The sequence below is a fragment of the Pteropus vampyrus genome, unplaced genomic scaffold (assembly GCF_000151845.1).
Source record: "Pteropus vampyrus isolate Shadow unplaced genomic scaffold, Pvam_2.0 Scaffold128, whole genome shotgun sequence".
Taxonomy (NCBI): Eukaryota; Metazoa; Chordata; class Mammalia; order Chiroptera; family Pteropodidae; genus Pteropus; species Pteropus vampyrus.
This window is the reverse complement of record NW_011888909.1, coordinates 3603788-3620845: the sequence shown is the minus strand read 5'-3', so window position 1 is coordinate 3620845 and position 17058 is coordinate 3603788. Positions and strand designations below refer to the sequence as shown.

General features: G+C 44.0%; 1 protein-coding gene across 6 annotated transcripts in view; it reads left to right on the top strand.

Moving 5' to 3' along the window:
- CALN1 (calneuron 1) overlaps positions 1-8790 on the top strand; it is a 537511-nt gene extending 528721 nt beyond the window's left edge. For 4 of the 6 annotated variants that reach the window (XM_011366970.1, XM_011366966.1, XM_011366967.1 and 1 more), the window contains one exon: positions 8424-8551. In XM_011366970.1, coding sequence (XP_011365272.1) covers positions 8424-8551 — 128 coding nt within the window. Of the gene's footprint in view, positions 1-8423 lie in introns of all 6 variants that reach the window. The other 2 variants (XM_011366969.1, XM_011366968.1) reach the window with 1 other exon arrangement.
- The last annotated feature ends 8268 nt before the right edge of the window (positions 8791-17058 follow it).

The window sequence follows — 17058 nt, the reverse complement described above, 5'->3', positions numbered from 1 at the left end:
GGTCTGATACTTTTACAAAGGTGTTCAGATTCTGGCCATTAAATCAAGAAATAGTGCTTATTCCTTCTGCATGAATGGAAGATTAAAGAAGATAAATAGGCCAGGAGCCCATGGAGTATAGAGCCCTTGATGGGAAGGTTAGGGGTTTTTTGTCCATTCAGTTTTCATTTTGGCTTGATTTTGTTTTCATTTGTTTGCTTTTTAGGTCAGCACAAACGACAAATACACACACACATAACAGCCCCTCACACATTCCAATCTGCCTATCTTTATAGTAGGAGGGCTCTATGATCATAAGTAAGCAGCAATTTTTCTACCTTATCCTAAGGTATGGACAGGAGGAAGCAAGAAGAAAGTCTACACATGCCCCATCCAATGAGAATATTTGGCTAAAAGTAGGACTTTCAGGCAATCCTAATCTCTCAGATCTTTTTGAATTCCCTTATTAAGTTAACTTATGCTCAATGTACTTGGGTGTTAATTGTCATTATTCGTGTTCTAATAATTTGGAAAAATATATAGGTCTGCATCCATCAAAATGAATTAGATACAAAATTATGTCACTACTCATGATGCCCATGCACCATCTATGCTACATAAGAGAGTTCTGAAATGTTTTGCTTCAGTTCAACCACTTGTAATCACCACATATTTTGTTTTTGGTGAACATAAGCTTGGTGACACTGAGAGACAAATTTGTAATTTATTATTTGGTTTCAGTTGCTGACCTATGTGGAATTAAGTGATCTCGTGGCTGAATCATGGGCATTAAACATATGCACCTGTCACGGATCCTTATTAAGGGTTCTTATGACAAAATATATATTAAGTTTGGTAGTGCTTGCCTTAAATGCTTACTACTTAATCCCTATTGATACAGTCCAGGAGGAAAGGGATGGAAGAAAACTGTTCAGTATGTCTGCCAAGTGCTGGTCCTTTGTTAACACATTCCATTGACCTATGGGCACAGCCTGAGAGATCAGTTCTGTGGCCCCTGTGGTACAGATGAGGAAACTGCTCAGCAAGGTGGAGTGATCTGTCCAAAGTCAAATAGCAAGTCAGGATTTGAACCCAGATCAACCTGACAAAGTCCTGCCCTGGCTTCTTTATTTGTCTGGGTCATTTCCTTGGGCATAAGCATTACGAAGATCCCTTACAAAGATCCCTTCATCGTCCTTGCTCATTTTCCATTTCATCATCAATGAAATCATGCTATATTTGGAAGTTGGGTGGAAGTACAACAAGATCTGTGTGTGAACCCTTTCAAGACACATACCCAAGTGTTGTCCTTAAATGGAATGCCAGCTGTCAGATTTTTCTAGACATCCTGACAAAATGCACAGAAGAGTGAAGTAAAGATTATCAACTGGGGAACTAAAGTTTCTGTGAAAGACACAGCAGAGCTGCTCTGCACCATTCAGCACCTCAGTCTGTGGGACAAGAGTGCAATGGCAAGGGAGGTGACATAGGCCAGGTGGTCCCAGAGGACCCCTGTACAGACATGTGGGTTCTGTTCTCTGCCCTGTATAGACTAGCTATGTGACAGTGGGTAACTTACTTCGAAACTCTCTGAGACTTATTTTCCTTATCTAATGCAAAGATTGGACAACAATGGTCATATCTAGATTCAAAATTTTCTAGGCTCAGTGGAAGGTCAGAAAGACTCTGTGGCCAAATCCAAGGTCTCCAGCTCAGCTATCTCTGCTGAAGTCACAATGTTACTGTCTGGCTGTCAAATACACACCTGGATGGAGAGACTTGACTCATCACCTGGTCATGCACACTGGGAACTTCATGCCCATCCAAATGAAAAGGGCATGATATGTCATCTACACCATCTGTTCCCAGCTCTCCTAGTGCTGTGCCTTTCCTGAAATAAAACCTGTTCTCCTTGGGTAGCTGTAGATTAAGGTGTAGCTGAGGTCCATAGCAGGCAGTGAGACAGGAGACAGTTTCCAAAGGAATTTGGGGCTTCAGGAGACCTGGAGAGCTATTTTTGATAAATCCACACAATGGTTAAAAACTCCAACTCTGTATTCGGGATGGGGTTGGCTTAAAATCCTGTCTCACCACATAATAGGTCACTCAAGTTAGGCAATTAAATAAATATTAAAAGTCTAGTTTTCTTCATCTGCCAAATGGGAATCATATAATGAAAGACTTATGGTTATTATGAGGATTAAATGAAGTAACACATGACAATATTTAGTACAAAGCTTAACATATTAGTAAGCATTAAAAACAAACAAACAAACAAACAAACAAAAAAACAAAACTAGCCAGTCCCTAGCCCCAGTTCTCCTCTTACTGTTATTTTTTTACCTGGAGACGTTGCGGAATATGTACTGCTGGAACATATTTGAAGGATGGGGTAGGGACCGTATTTATAGGGACTGAACCATCCTCTTGACATATTCATTCCTAAAATCAAGTCCTTGCCAAAGTTGGCATTACCAAAAGTACTGGTCAATACGCTGTGTTTTAAGTCACAGAAACTCAGCCCAGGCCCCCTTAAACTAAAAATCACTGGCTCAAATAATAGAAGTCAAAGGGACGAACTTGGCTGACCTGGACCCAAAAAAGCTCAAGCAACATTCTCTCCCCATCCCGACCTTGCTCTCTCGCTCTTACTCTCCTTCTCTCTTCCCTTCTTTCCTCTCTGTTGGCTTCATTCTTGGGAAGGCTCTCTCTCTCCAAAGTAATAGGAGTCTCTCTCTCGAGGTTCATCTCTATTCCAAGAAGGAGGCTCCTATCAAACCTGCTTGGCCCGTGTGCCTAATGCTGGACCAAGCCAAGAGTTTGGGGTACTCTACCTGGCCAGTCTGGTTTGTTACATTGGAAAGGTAAAGCTCTGAATTGAGAGTTCTGCTAGGTAGAGAGGTACAAATCTGCAAACCAAAGATGAATTTTGTTATAAAAAGGGGAAGGACTTCTGGAAAGGCCACAACAATGCCTGACCACTACATCAAAGATATATAGTGGGACACGGCTCTCTGATGTCTAAAAACCCAATATGATTTTGTGGTTGGGAAGGGACCAGCTCCCACCCCCTTGTGGAGGTGGCTCCTCTTCCTCTTAATGAAAGCATCATAACACATACTAAGGACCACATCCTCTACCTCTACCTCCATCTTCAGGTCTTACTTGGGTGCCTGGGTGTTTCTGATATCACTGATATATAGAAAAATCTCTTTCGAAAGCTCTTAATTAGTTCCACTTTAGGCTATGGAAATATCCAGTTTCACAGAATCAAAAAAATGTTAGACCTGGAAGGATCACAGAGCAATAATAACTCCCAGACCTAGTAGCTCTGGCTTATTATGAGAATCACCTAAGCTGGGCTTTGTATTGTTTTAACCTTTCTGAGTCCCAAATTTTGTGCCAGAAATATCACTTATGTAGGTCTATGCTGGGGCAATTTATCAGAATTATTATGATTCTGATTGCCTCATTTGGGAGTCCGCGCCTCTGAAGATATGCAGCCCTATTTCTAAATATCAAGACTGAAGCCAGAGGGAACACATTATATCCAGGGTCACCCAGCTAGTTAGTGGCAAAATCTATATAGACGCCTGTCTCCAGGAGAAAATCCAAGAGCCTTCCCTGTCATTTGCTGAGTAGAGCAGTGTGAATCTGTGTTAAAATAATGAGAAGGAAGAGCCTGCCCTGGAGCTCACAAACCCAGGTCCTGCAGTGGCAGCCAGGGCTGTCAGTGTTTGGGGCCTGCTAACAAGCTTTCAGGAAAACAGGAAACCCCACTTCTATGTCCTCCTGTGTCAACCTTCCCCAGCTCACATTTCATTCTCTTGTACTTTCTGGGCTCCTTCTGTGTCAGGTACTATGCTAGAAAGAGAGCTCCAGACCTGCTGGGAAGAGAGACAGAAAAGATCGCCCTCAGCATTGCCCTCTCAGTGTTCAGTAAGATCCAAAAAGGAATCGTTTCCTCAAAAAGTTAAACATGTAGAGTGACTATATGGCCCAGTGATTTGACTCTCAGATTAGTACTCAAGAGAACTAAAAACATGTCCACACAAAAACTTGTACAGGAATGTTCATAGTAACATTATTCATAAGAGCCAAAAATATATAAACAACCCAAATATCCATCAACTGGTGAATAGATAAACAAAATGTGGTACATCCATTTAGTTGAATATGATTCAGCCATAAAAAGGAATGAAGTACTGCTACGTGCTACAGCATGAATGAACCTGGAAAAGATTGTGCCAAGTTAAAGAAGCCAGGCACAAAAGGCTACATATTGTATGATTCCATTTATATACAATGCCCAGCATAAGCAAATCCAGAGAGTAGATTAGTGATTGCCAGTGGGTGGGGAGAGGGAGGAATGAGGAGTGGCTTTTTTAGAGTGGAATTGCGTAGTGGTTTCACGACTTTGTGAATGTACTAAATGCCACCGAATCGTACATTCTAAAAGGGTGAATTTTATGGTAAGTGGATTCTATCTCAATTAAAAATAAATATCAACAGCTAGACCATTTAAAAAATAAAAGCATCAGGCCTTTGAAGCCTCATGAGACAGTAAAGTTTGGGTCAGGCCCAGAACTAACGAAGTGGAAGGTCAGGGATACCTCTGGCTGAGGGAATGGTGTGAACCGTGCCACAGTCTCACATAAAGAACAGCCAGGAGACCTGCTTGGCTGAGACAGGTTGCTGGGGAGGGGAAGTGTGGTGGTCTAGGAGAAGAGTGAGAAAGGAATAGAAGGTGATCTGTGGCCTTACCCACTGAGCTTAGGAGCTGGAAGGAACAGAACAGTGCTCCTCCCAGCAGCAGAGGACTTTGCAGGAACATCGCAGGGCGTGGTGATGCATTATATGCACTGCTTTAGGAAGGTGAGTTTAGCTGTAGTTCAGGATGAATTAATGAGGGAAAGGACCAGAGCAAAGGTTTGGAATCATCCTCTGTATTCTCAGCCCTGTGCTGGAGGCTGCAAGGAATAGGAGAAAAACAAACAGGGCTTTCCTCCTGCCCTCTGGGGATGCAAGAAGGAAAACTTGCATTTCTCTAGCAATTCACAGTTGGACATAGCTTTCACTTCTTTTTTTTTTTTTTTATTTGCTCATTGATCTTTGAAAGAATTCTTGAGATTAGCAGAAGAATTACTATTAGGTCCTTTTACAGAGTGAGAAACTGAGGCTCAGAGAAGTTCAGTCACTTGCCCAGGGTTGCTCCTAAGTGGCAGTTGAAAGAAGAAACCAGATCTCAACCCACAGTTCATCCTAGGCTGACTTATATTCTTGTTGGGGAAACAAAGTATAGACATAGAGAATAAATAAATATACAAAAATATAGTGCAACGCAAATATGTGATAGCCAAAGACAGGTCTTAAATTATTCTCAACAAACACATTGATTAGTTCTGGGTTATACTCTGCCAACCACATCAAGTGTTCAAAGTCTCTTTTCTTCAGTTCTTTCTGTTGTGGAACCTTGTACTGCCAAGGAAAAGATCAAGAAGAGAGAGTTTGTGCAGAAGTTTTGAACCTGTGTATTAAATAAGACCTGGGCACAAATCCCACCTCCACCGTTTGCCAAATGACTTGGAACTTCACCTCTTGGAGCTTCAGGTCCCACTCCTTTCAAATGAGGATCACACACCCAGCTCACAAAGGACTGCTGCTCTGTAGTTCTGTGACTACATACATAGAGCACATAACGAGTACCCACACACACTGAGGTTTTTAAAAGGTTTAAAAAGGTAATTCATTCATTGGGCACAGTCTTGCAGTACCATCTTATGTCCTTAATCTTCACAGCAAGGTAGATCTTATTACCTCCATTTTTATAAGTGAGGAAATTGAGGCCCAGGAAATTAGCTTGCCCAAAGTTACACAGCTAGGATGTGAGATAATCAAGATTCACATTTGAATCTGGCTCTGAAGTTCTTACTTTTTCACTCTGCCACACAACTCATGGTGACATCAGAAATGGAAATAAAGGATTCATTAAGGCACAGAATCTGAATTACAGGCAAATGATGACCTGTTTCAGAGCCACCTAGAAATGAGCTGGCAGCTCCACTCCGCTTACAGAACTTTAGTCTGGCTTCAGATTTGCATGGCCTCAGATGCAAACTGTTAGGTCTCCAGGCCTCTCCTCTTTTATCTCTCCCCTCCTGCTACTTAAGGATTTTTAGATCAAAGGGGCAGCCTCAGTCCTGGGGATAATCCTGTTGCCTGTAACCTTGTTTCCTGAATGTCCTTCACAAAAAAGGGCTTTAGCAAAAACTTTCTCCCTGAGCCCAATCACACAACTGTTCTTTTCCTTAAGCCTTTGCCAGCCCTCAGGATGAAAAGGTAGATGACTACCTTCAGAAGCATTTTTATGCTGAGGAGCTTCTCAGAATAAATTAGCCAGTCCTCAGAAAGTGTTAGATAGACTACTTTCACATCCATATCTTATATCTGCTTCAGTCCTTTCCTTCTCAAATGCCACCTCCTTTTTCCTTCCTGAGAGCTGGCATCTTTTTACATTTGCCCATCCTGGGGGGAGGCACATCTCTGCACAAAAGAATTTTCTTCCTCCAGCTAAAAACCTATAAGATTTTAAAATCCAGACATGATCAGCAAATAAAGAACTGACCAAAAATACTTTCGATCATCAAGGGAAGCAGAAGCCCAGGGGATTCAGAAGAATTAAAGATAACAAGACAAGACCTAAGAGATGATGGCAGAAATAACCAACAAGTATTGGTGAAGGAGCTGAGACCTGCGCCGGGGACCTGTGTCTGTGAAGTGTGGCTTGCTGGAGAAACTCCCGGGTCTGTGTAATCTTTAGAGGCCCCTTTACAAGCCCCTGAGACCCCTTCTCTTAGGGAAAGTTCTATTTGCCTTTGGACACATCGGCCAGACTCCTACTGCTTTCCTGTTATTTCCAGGGATCTAGAGGAGCCACAGATGTCAAAGGGGAAAGGTACTTGAAACTGAATGATTTTTAGGTTCTCTAAAGGTGTGTCTAGCAGAAGGACCCTTTTTAAAATGGAAGGTAACCTGAAAGTATTCTCTGTCTTAACATTGGGTTTCTTAACATCTGAATATAAAGAACCAGCTTCCCCAATACTTAAAGTCCTTAACACGTGTGCACTGCTGCCCCTCCCAACACACACACACACACACACACACACACACACACACACACACACACACACACCCCTCCTGTCCCCAGCAACTCAAACTCAGATTCTTTGGCCACACCCAGACATACTATATCAAAAACTCTGGGAGTGGGGCCCAGTATTCCCTACTTACCTAGAGAGCTTATTAAATCACAAATTCCTGGCCTCCACTCCCGGATATTTTGATTCAGTATTTCTGCAATGGGGGCCTGAGAATTCACATTTATATCAAAAGCCCACATGGTACTGATGCTGCTGGTTCAGTGAGAAGCTATGGTGTAGGTAGCCTCCCAGCTGCCTCCAGGGCACAGATTTCTTCCATAAACTAAGTGGCAAACTGTGTAAATATCACTGCAGGACCAGGACCAGGAGGGGAGGAGGCATAGACAAGGAGGAGGAAGAGCAGGAAAAGAAATCTGGCCTGAGAGGCAATGCCTGAAAAAGAGACTTGTTCTTTCTCAGCACACTCTATCAAAGCTTTTTACTTGTTATTTACATTTCCCACTAATTAAGTCCATAACCCACTAATTAAGGCCTCGTGACTGAGACCCACTATGGTGTCACATGCGCATTATAAATGGGAGTACAAGACCTGGCCCAACAAAAGGATTAAGAGAACGCAACCCTGGGACCCAAGGTCGGAGCCCTGGGGCTGCAGGAGCTGGGGACACCCTGCCTCGGGAAGGTCTGAGCAGGTTTTGTGCTTGTCTGCTTCACACTGGTCTCGCCCACAGGTCACGTGGTCCCCACTTCCCAGACTTCAGCACACATGTACCAGGATCACCTAAACACAGATCACTGGCCCCACTCCCAGAGTCTCTGATTCAGTAGATCTGGGGTGGGGTCCCGCCTGAGAATCTGCATTTTAAACACACTTGTGTGATGTGGATGCTGCTTGCCCAGGAACCCCTCTCTACAACCACTTGTGGGCACATCTGAAATAACTCCAGAGGTAGCCGAGAGTCATTTGTACCAGCAGCCACCCAAGTACCATGGCTGTAACTCTACTGTATCTGAAAGTTTATACCTTACTCTGAACATTACAGCTGTCATGTCTTTGTTGTAGAAGTTTCACCATTTCACACATGATGTTCCGTCTCCTCTGAGAGCTGTCCCAGAAATGCTTGTCAGCCTGACTTGACCAGTCTGCATCCTATGGACTGGGCTCCGGGCTTACTGGACTCTGGGCTTGTTGAAGAAGAGGTGCAGCCTGTCTCACGGTGTCATTTCTCTCTTCTCTCCCCTCAACCCCTCATGTCTCTTTGCCCTGTGTTCCCCCACCCCCAGTGCATTCCCAGAAACAGAACAGACAGACCTGCGTCCGGAAGAGCCTCATCTGCGCCTTCGCCATGGCCTTCATCATAAGCGTCATGCTGATTGCTGCCAACCAGATCCTGCGCAGCGGCATGGAGTAGCAGCCTCCCGCCACCACGCTGCTACGTTCCCGGCTCACCGCGCATGCGCATGCCCTGCAGGCAGACTTCCTCCTCAAACGCAGATCAGGACCATGCAGTGGCACAGTTCAGTGAAGAACCCGAGGTTGCAGTGCAACTGGCGTTGCAAATCCACTTCATCTCCTTGGCAGGGACACAAAAGGGCTGTCTTAAATGCTTTAATGGTTTTGTTTTCTAATGCAATAAATAGCCCTGCAGGAACTCTGAAGAGAAACTTCATTTTCATCTCGGAATTCCAGTGGCCAACCAGGCTGGTGGTGTAAGAGAGCAAAAGAGCGGTATGAACATGCAGTCACCTCCACACCCCATTCTTTCAACCCAGGGGACAACTGTTGACCCACGAGGGCAACCCTCAGTCCCAAGGGACTGATTTTGGGGTTGCTGCAAAAGAGGGGGCTCTCCATCTGGCCCTGGCCTCCTTCCTCCACCCAGTGTATATCCCCAAGGAGTGAAGGCAAAGCCATTGGATGGGGTGCAGCACCTGGCGGCCTGCAGCTGCCCCCCTTCGCTTCCGTTCTTACTGCCTTTTCTACAGGACTCTTGTTGGCAGAGTTGGGGAGCTCTCTGTTTCCATCTGCACTTGGCTTTCTGTTCCTAGAGCCCATCGCGCACCAGCATTTTGGAATCTGCAGAGAGCATTCCTCCCAGCTTTGCTGCCTGTGCTGCCATTAGAGAAAAGAGAAGCATACTCGTGGGCATCTCTATAACATAGACACGTAGAAAGACATATATTTGGCTTGAGTGTGACATCATTCTTTCCTAATCTCTTACTCCTGATATAAGCTTGTCCTCTAACATGCATCCCTGCCTCTTTTGAACAGGAGAGGTAGTTTGGGGGACCCGGGACTGAGACTGGTGGTGAGGAGGTATTGCAGCCCACACCCCAGTCATCCACAGTCATGGAGCCCGAATACATCTCCATGCCAGAAGACCTCTGTAAGTTAAGGTTCTCGTGCATCTTACCTTTTTCTCATCTTACAGTTTGCTTTGTTAGTTAGTCTTCCCCAGATAAAAAGAGAAATACAGTCCAGAGCGGACAAATGGAAAATCAAGCTACTGTATTTTACATAAAATCTTCCGGCATACAGATCCTGCAACTGACTCATTTCCATGAGGAAAAAAAAAAAAAAGATGTTAATAAGCTTAGCCAACTGGACAGGTAATTTACCTCTGCCTGAAGAATACTTCCATTGGGGAAGAGAACTGAATCCAGTAGTCTGTTTTCAACAGCATTTCAAGTCTGTAATTTCCTGACTTTTCTTAGATGTCATATCAGCCACCACTGTTAATTCAAGCTTGCATAGTCTGATTAGCCAATAATCTTTTAATGTACTATTTCCCTTTGTACTTTTCCAAGCTCAGGTCTTTATTTCTGTAATGGAATTGTCTTGCTCCTCTTTCCTTCCATTGCATCCAAAAGCTACATGCTTTCCCTCTCTCCCTTTCCCCTTTTCTTCCAATATCGAGGCACCAGAACTTTCCTCTCTCATTGCAGCTGGTAGGATTTTGATGTGGTGTGTGTTCCTGAACCTCTCCTCAAGCCTCCCTTTCTTCTCAGTTTTCTCCTGGCTGCCTTCTCAGACTTGGAGCATCCAAGGTCTAAGTTTAGGGTCTTCTTCCAATTCACCTCTGCGAGCACTTCAGGCAACAGCCTGGGGGCAGCTATAGGAACTTCCCCACTGTGGGAGACCACGTGAATACTCATGATGAGCACAAGAAAAACTAGGGATTGAGCCATAGTATGAAGGAGGGAGCAGGTATAAGCTTCCAAGAGCCCAGGGGTTTGAGAGTCCCTCTGTGCAAATGCCTGCAAGTCCAGGACAGGAAGGCAGCAGCTTGCCTGTCCCTCGTGCCTGCCCTGCCCTGCCACAGTACACCCTGCACATCTGCCTCCTCTCTCTCTCCTTGCCTGACTCACCACAGCCCCTCAAGATCGAAATCCTGAACGAAAACAGGTCCAAACACAGAATACAAATAGGACAACTTTGTCAACAGCTCCTGCCCAAAGCAGGTGGCTCTCCCTCTCTCAACTGCACTTGGGTGGGAGGGACCTGAACCACTAGACCACATACTATTAGGGAGGCTGGTACAGGACCCTAGGTAGACTGGATATTTCTTAAAGGATCCTGGCCCATGAGAGGGGATTGCAATGCTGCAGGTAAGGCTAGAGATGAGGACTAAAAATGAATACTTCTTCAAAGCCTGTTTTTCCGCAGGATCTTCTGCCTCCCAATGGAGAACAGAAACCCTGGAAGGTCTGAGTGTTAGCCTTCATTGGAAGACAAATTAGCCATCATGCAGGGGTGGAAATTAAAAGGAGATCTGGAGAGGCACCAACAACCTTACAAAGTTCTCAACATCCTCTCCCTAAAGAGGACTCTTGTCCCCTCTCCCAGGGGCCCAGTGACCAGGAAGCCAGCCATCCTACCCAGGAAAAATTCTAGGACAGTGTGTGTGCTGTTAGAGAGGGCACCACGGAAGCCACAGAACTCTCTTTGATGGTCTGGGAGTTACCTTCCTCCATGGTAACCTCAACTTAACACCCAAGACCTGCAGTGTATGGCGACAACCCAGAGCAATGTCATTCCTGAGACTTTGAGAGCTAAGAGCTTGCCCTGGTGACTTGTACCCTGGCTGCTTTGCCTGGATGGTCTGTCAAAAGAATTGCGCTTCTTTGTCAGGCAGCTCAAGATGTTGACTTCTCACAGCCCTACCCCCAGTCCTATCCACACCAGTGGTACTCCAGGGCTCCACGCCTGTCAGCACCCTTGACACAGGAGTTATGACGCTCATGTATGGAGATTCCAGAAGGTCCTGGTCCCCCATGCCCAAGGCGTGCTGTGTGGTCCGGGGGGAAAGTGACCTCTGTAGGAATGGAGAGGAAGGAGTCCAACTCTCTCTCTCTGTTTCCAGCTAATAGACATAGGAGTCTATGGTGGGGCAGCTGAGTGACTGGCAGACTGAGCTTGCTCATTGTTGTCACAAGAGTGGGTGCTCCCAGACCACACAGTGATGATCAAGGAGGCATTTTGCTTGTGAGATAAGGGATACAGACTCTGATGCCCTTGGTCCTCAAAGAAACTGTCACCCATCATTCCGGAAGCAGACAGAGCTCCCAAACAGGACCCAGCATGGGAACTATTGGCAATGGCTTCCAGAATGTGCGTGGGTCCCATGTGACCAATCTGTAAAAAAAAAAAAAAAGGATGTTGCCATGGCAACTCTTGCACCCTGAGTTTGCCAAGGCACACAAAAATAGGGAACATTTTCTTAAAGAGCACTTGGGTTCTGCCTGATTGCAACCTAACTCCCTGCATCCGTATCCTGCTGCTGGGGGAAATTACCCTTTAAAAGTCTCATAGTTTCTCTGCCTTTTTTTTTGTCTTTGAACCCGCCTGTCCATTTGCTCAGGAGAATAGGAGCTACCTGTGAGCCAGGTGGTATCCTCCCCATCTTTCTCCTCCCAAACCTCCAAGAGCCCAGAGCAAGAGCCCCTTAATCTGGGCGAAAAGTCAGAAATGTCATCTGGAAGGCAAAAAAATATTTTAAGACTCAATCTTTAAAAGCATCTGTTTGCCTGTTAAGAAGCTCTCCCACAAGCCAGAAATGTGAACTGAAGTGAACTGAGGTTGACATGTGGTCTTAGGCAAGCCCACTGGTTTCAGAAGTTTCTAGGTGTTTTATTTGCAGAGAACAAGATGTATACTGCGAGTCTTTCTTGATACCTGCTCCTGTCTCAGATTTCACTTGACAAATGGTCTGTTCTCTTATAGCTGGCCAAAAGAACCCAATGAAAGGTGGCAAGCTCATTTTGACGATAACACCCCTCCCAACCTCCCATCCACAGAATCATAAAGTGATATATCTAAGAACTGAAAAAGAAATTTATCTTTTATTCCAAATGCCTTTTCTAGGATTAAGTCCAGACTCAGGTCATAAATCAAAGAGAGTTTTGCTCTTCTCCAGTACCTGGAGCCTCCCTGGGATCCTATGAAGACATTACTGGAAGAGTGAGGGTGTGACCACCCAGCACACCCCTGAGTGGGCCAGTCTGGCCATGGGTGGCTGCATGCCAAGAAACCCTGTTCAGCTGGGCCCTTGTTCTCTATCCCCACAAAGCTGCTGAGCTGTGCTCCTCCCAGCTGGAGGTCTCAAACCATAGGTCATTTAACTGCACTATTTCTCCCAAGGCCCATCGTGATCATGTTACTCACTGTATTCCACTGAGATATAGAGGTCTGGAACCCCACTGCAAAAAGGAGGTGCCCCTTTTTCTATAATGCTATGATGATGCAGATGGACTGAGCTTAAGCTTCCAGGCTTTGGCACGTACTGGTTATATTACCAGGAGGACTGCAGAGCTGCCTTTCCCGGAGAACATCTGTCTGAAATGACTTCAGATTGGAGTTTTCTCTTGGCCTCTTCAGTGACCCCACAGGGCTAAAAGTCCATAACCTAAAGGCCTTGCCATAGCTATTCTTCCTCACTATTTCATAGCTCAAAAATTCATCAGAAATAGAAAAGAAACATTCAGCAGCTAGGGTTTTCAATTTGAATTAAAGTTATGGCAGAATAGAGGAGGATTTGGGCTGCTTCTTATAGACCCTGTCTCCATGACAATTTAAATGTCAAAACTGTTCAGCTTCACTTCATACTTCCTTTGACTAAGTTACTCAGGGGGACTGTCCTCAGTTAAGTGGCCTTGCTAGAGATACTTGGTTTAGAGGAAGAAGGTCGAATATACAAACCAGCCAAGCATTTCTCTTAGTATCCTATGCTCATTGCTAATACACATAGTCATTTTAAGAGCTATGGTTTCTACTTAACATTGGCTTAGGGCCCTTTTTATATGGCCTCAAAGGACATGATGACAATGCTCTAAAAGTCTTCAAGGCAAAATTAATTTGATTCAGTTGGCTTGAAATATAGCTACAAAGAATCAGGTTTTGCTAGTGCCACAAAATCAGTTCTCTAAAACCGGAAAAGACTTCCACAGCCTCCTGCCCCCTGCCCTACCTTGGGAGCTTGTTGAGCATAGCCTCCTCCCTTACTGGCATGGCCCTCATCCACTTCTTTTCTTTGAGCATGATGGGTTGGCTTTCTGACATTAGAAGTTATTGTCCAAGTGAAAGGATGCAGAGGCTGGAATTTTCCAGTGGAGTAGAAGAGCAGCATAATTAGGAAGGAATATTCTAAGGAGTGCAAAATTCAAGCATGATTTTTTTCCATCCCTGGACCTGAAGAAAAAAAAAATTTTTAAAGGGCTGCAGAGGCTGGTCTCTGAACATTTTTTCTATATGTCTGGCCTACTTTGAGAACATATGGGGAATTGAGTGCCAAGGGGCTGCTGCCCATCAACCTGATCCCAATGACATGCACTGGAAACTTCAAGAGGAGGCTCGCTTTTCCCTGGGGATGCTGACATCTGTGCAGCCCAAAATACAGGGCTCTCTGTCTGGGCTCAGACCTGTTGAACTGCAGTCAAGAGAGCAGAGCTTAGAACCAGAAGTGTAGGCAGCACTCTCAGCTGGGAAGGGCACAGGAGGCAGGACCCCGAGTGCCCCTGCCACCCACTAACCAGATAATATTGAGCGACTTCCCTTCTTGGCCTCAGGTTTCTCATCTCTAAAGCAAGAGGAAAGGTAAACCAGAAGAGCCCTCCCATTGTGACTCTGTTTGTCTGAAACAAGTCAAAATGAATGTTCACACCTGAGAGGGTCCCTATAGTCCCTATGTATTGCACTAGGGACTTTTTTTTAACACAAGTTCCAAGAGACAGTTGTAGTAAAGTATCTCTTTTGATGTCCTTTGTCTATAGATGAAACAATGCAAATTGACTTATGATGAATGTGTTGTGTCTTATGGGCAAAAGGTTTTATTTATTTCCTAAGGTCTTGCTGATTTATGGGAGAATCAGAGATGTGTCCTGGTTTAGCCAGTGTGAAAATTAAGGAGATTTGATCACCTTTCCACATGAATCAGAATACATGCAGAAGCGGGGCAAAACAAAGCCAGATTCTGGAAAAAGACGCTTGGTTCTTCATCTGAGAAAGCCTAACAAAGCTTCTGAATAAAGAGCACAACTTTCAGTCTTTTTTCCCCCCTTTTTTACTGGCTACTGGAACAGCAGCAGTGCCAGTATATGTGATCTTGCTTGGTAATTATTTGTAATACTGCAGAAGGAAGAAAGTCGCGATCTCTGGTGATTGTCAGAAATTAGATTAACAGTCTGGGGAGACCAGCTGCCTGCTATTGCTCTTTAGATGGCAGATAAGTGATGCAGAGCACAAGGTGCCTGCTGTAGATGCGGTCCAACCACGATGAGAGGTAGAGGGCAGGAAGAGAGCTACTGCAGGAGCCACAAAAGTCTCCAGACTTTCTGCCCCATGACTACATGAAATTCTATGTTCTGTTCTTTTTTCTCTTTGTTTTTTTTTGTGGGAAGCCCTGCTGTTCTTCTTCGAAAAGACCTAGATTGGCCAAGAAAGGGCCCTTCCAGCTCCTGGTGAAAATTTACACAAGTCATTGTCTCTCAGCTCTCTCCAAGGAAAATCAAATAATATTCTATCTGACCTGGAATCGGGTTTCAGGGGTCCTTGAATGGCTTCTTAGTGGAGTTTAACTTTCCTGATTCTGAATCCAGGAAGAAGCTATTTCTCCAAGGACTAACCAAAGACAATGCCCTTGGAGGGAAATCAGACCTGAAAATCTGGTCAGAAAGTGGGTTGGCAAATTGTCATCTATTGGGGGTGGGGGTGGGGAGAGGCAGATTACTGTGATCCCAAGGGTCATTAGACTTGAGATGTGAATTTTTTTCTTAAAGCACAGTAGTAAAAGGCTGGATGTAAATTGGAGTGCAGCTGAGAATTATTACAACCAGGACGACTGGAGCTTGTCAGCTCTTATATTCAGAATAGGCCATGAAGACCAAAATCCTGGGTCACAATCTTCCCGTTTACCTCATTCTCATTCCATTTTTTCATTCAGTATTGATTGATGATTTCTGCTATTAAGTGATGAGTCAGCAGACTAGTCAAAAGAAAATCTCTATATAAAATGTAAATATTAATATAAATTAACTTGGCATGCAACTTATTGATCCAATGAAGCATATATTATTAATATGTTATCTTAGTGTATAAAGGAAAACTGACTGCCATATTTACCAAATGTTTTCTCTAACCAAACCTGTCTGTAAATATATAATCTGTATAAAAAAAAGAGTCTAATTTACCATTATTTATGCAATAGAAAAAATAAAAGTTTTTTTTTTTCTTTTGATGAGAGATTCAGTTCATTAACTGTTGTGTGATTTGCAAATGGGTTATGAATTTCATTCCTGTGACCCTGAAGGGCAGTCAGATCTGTAAGGATGACAGTCCAGCATCACACCCTTCCAAGAGGCAGCCGTTGAGAAAGTAGTGGAGGATCAGGTCCTGTGGTGGGGCTTTGGTGGGAAATGATTAGTATAAGGAGAAATAAGCTGACTATGGAGCATATGGTGAGAAATATGAAGCAACTCTGGCCAGGGAACAGACATTATAATTAAGAAAATTTTGCAGACACCCAAGCAAATGGTGTGATCCTTTTGGGGTTCCATTTGCCAAATTCTTCCTAACGTTAACATTCAGGTATTGCATAGCTTTTGCTTAAATTTTGGGAATTTGTAATGTTATTTGAGCTTCTTGGACATAGACAAAAGACACCCACTCCCTTACATAAATAAGGAAACAAAGAGAGGAATAAAAAGTTAAGTGACTTGATTAAGGGTACTAGCTAAGATCCTGCCCGAATTTGGACCAGAAATCTCCAAGCACCATGAGGGCATCTTATATTTTCTTTAGTTTTCAGAAACGTTATTAGATATTCTTCTAAATGTCTCGAACTTAAGCCAAAAATCTGAATTTCCATGTGAGCAGAATCTCCCAAGTTCTCCCAGCATTCCCAATTTTAAGTATTACAATTTGTACCTTCTTTGAAAAAATTTATGAAGTAAAATTACTAAGCATTTGTTATTGCTTAAAAATTCTAAAAATAGAGTATTCTAGACATAAAGTACATGTTTTTCTCTCTGTTAAAGGGGGCCTTTGGCAAATTCCAGTGAGATAATAACTTGGATTTTATTCTCTCTGATCTGGATTTTATAAAGGAGCATTTAATTATGAATATTCATTACCCTGGGGTACTTACCCCAGCAGGGAGTGTCTTACAGGACAAAAGGCCCCCAGGGAACTGACAACAGAACCCCAAGTCTCTGACTCCCAACTAAAGAGATAACAACTTAGAAGCCTGAAGACTCACTGTCCAACATTGGCCCAAACTAGATAATATCCAAGGCAAAACAAAACTCGCTCTTAACATGAACATATCTTTGAAACCTAGTGAGATTTTCCATAATTTTGCTGATAAGTGAATTTCAAAGGCCTTTCAGATAAATGTTTGTCTGTGATCCAGCCATGTGCGCAATT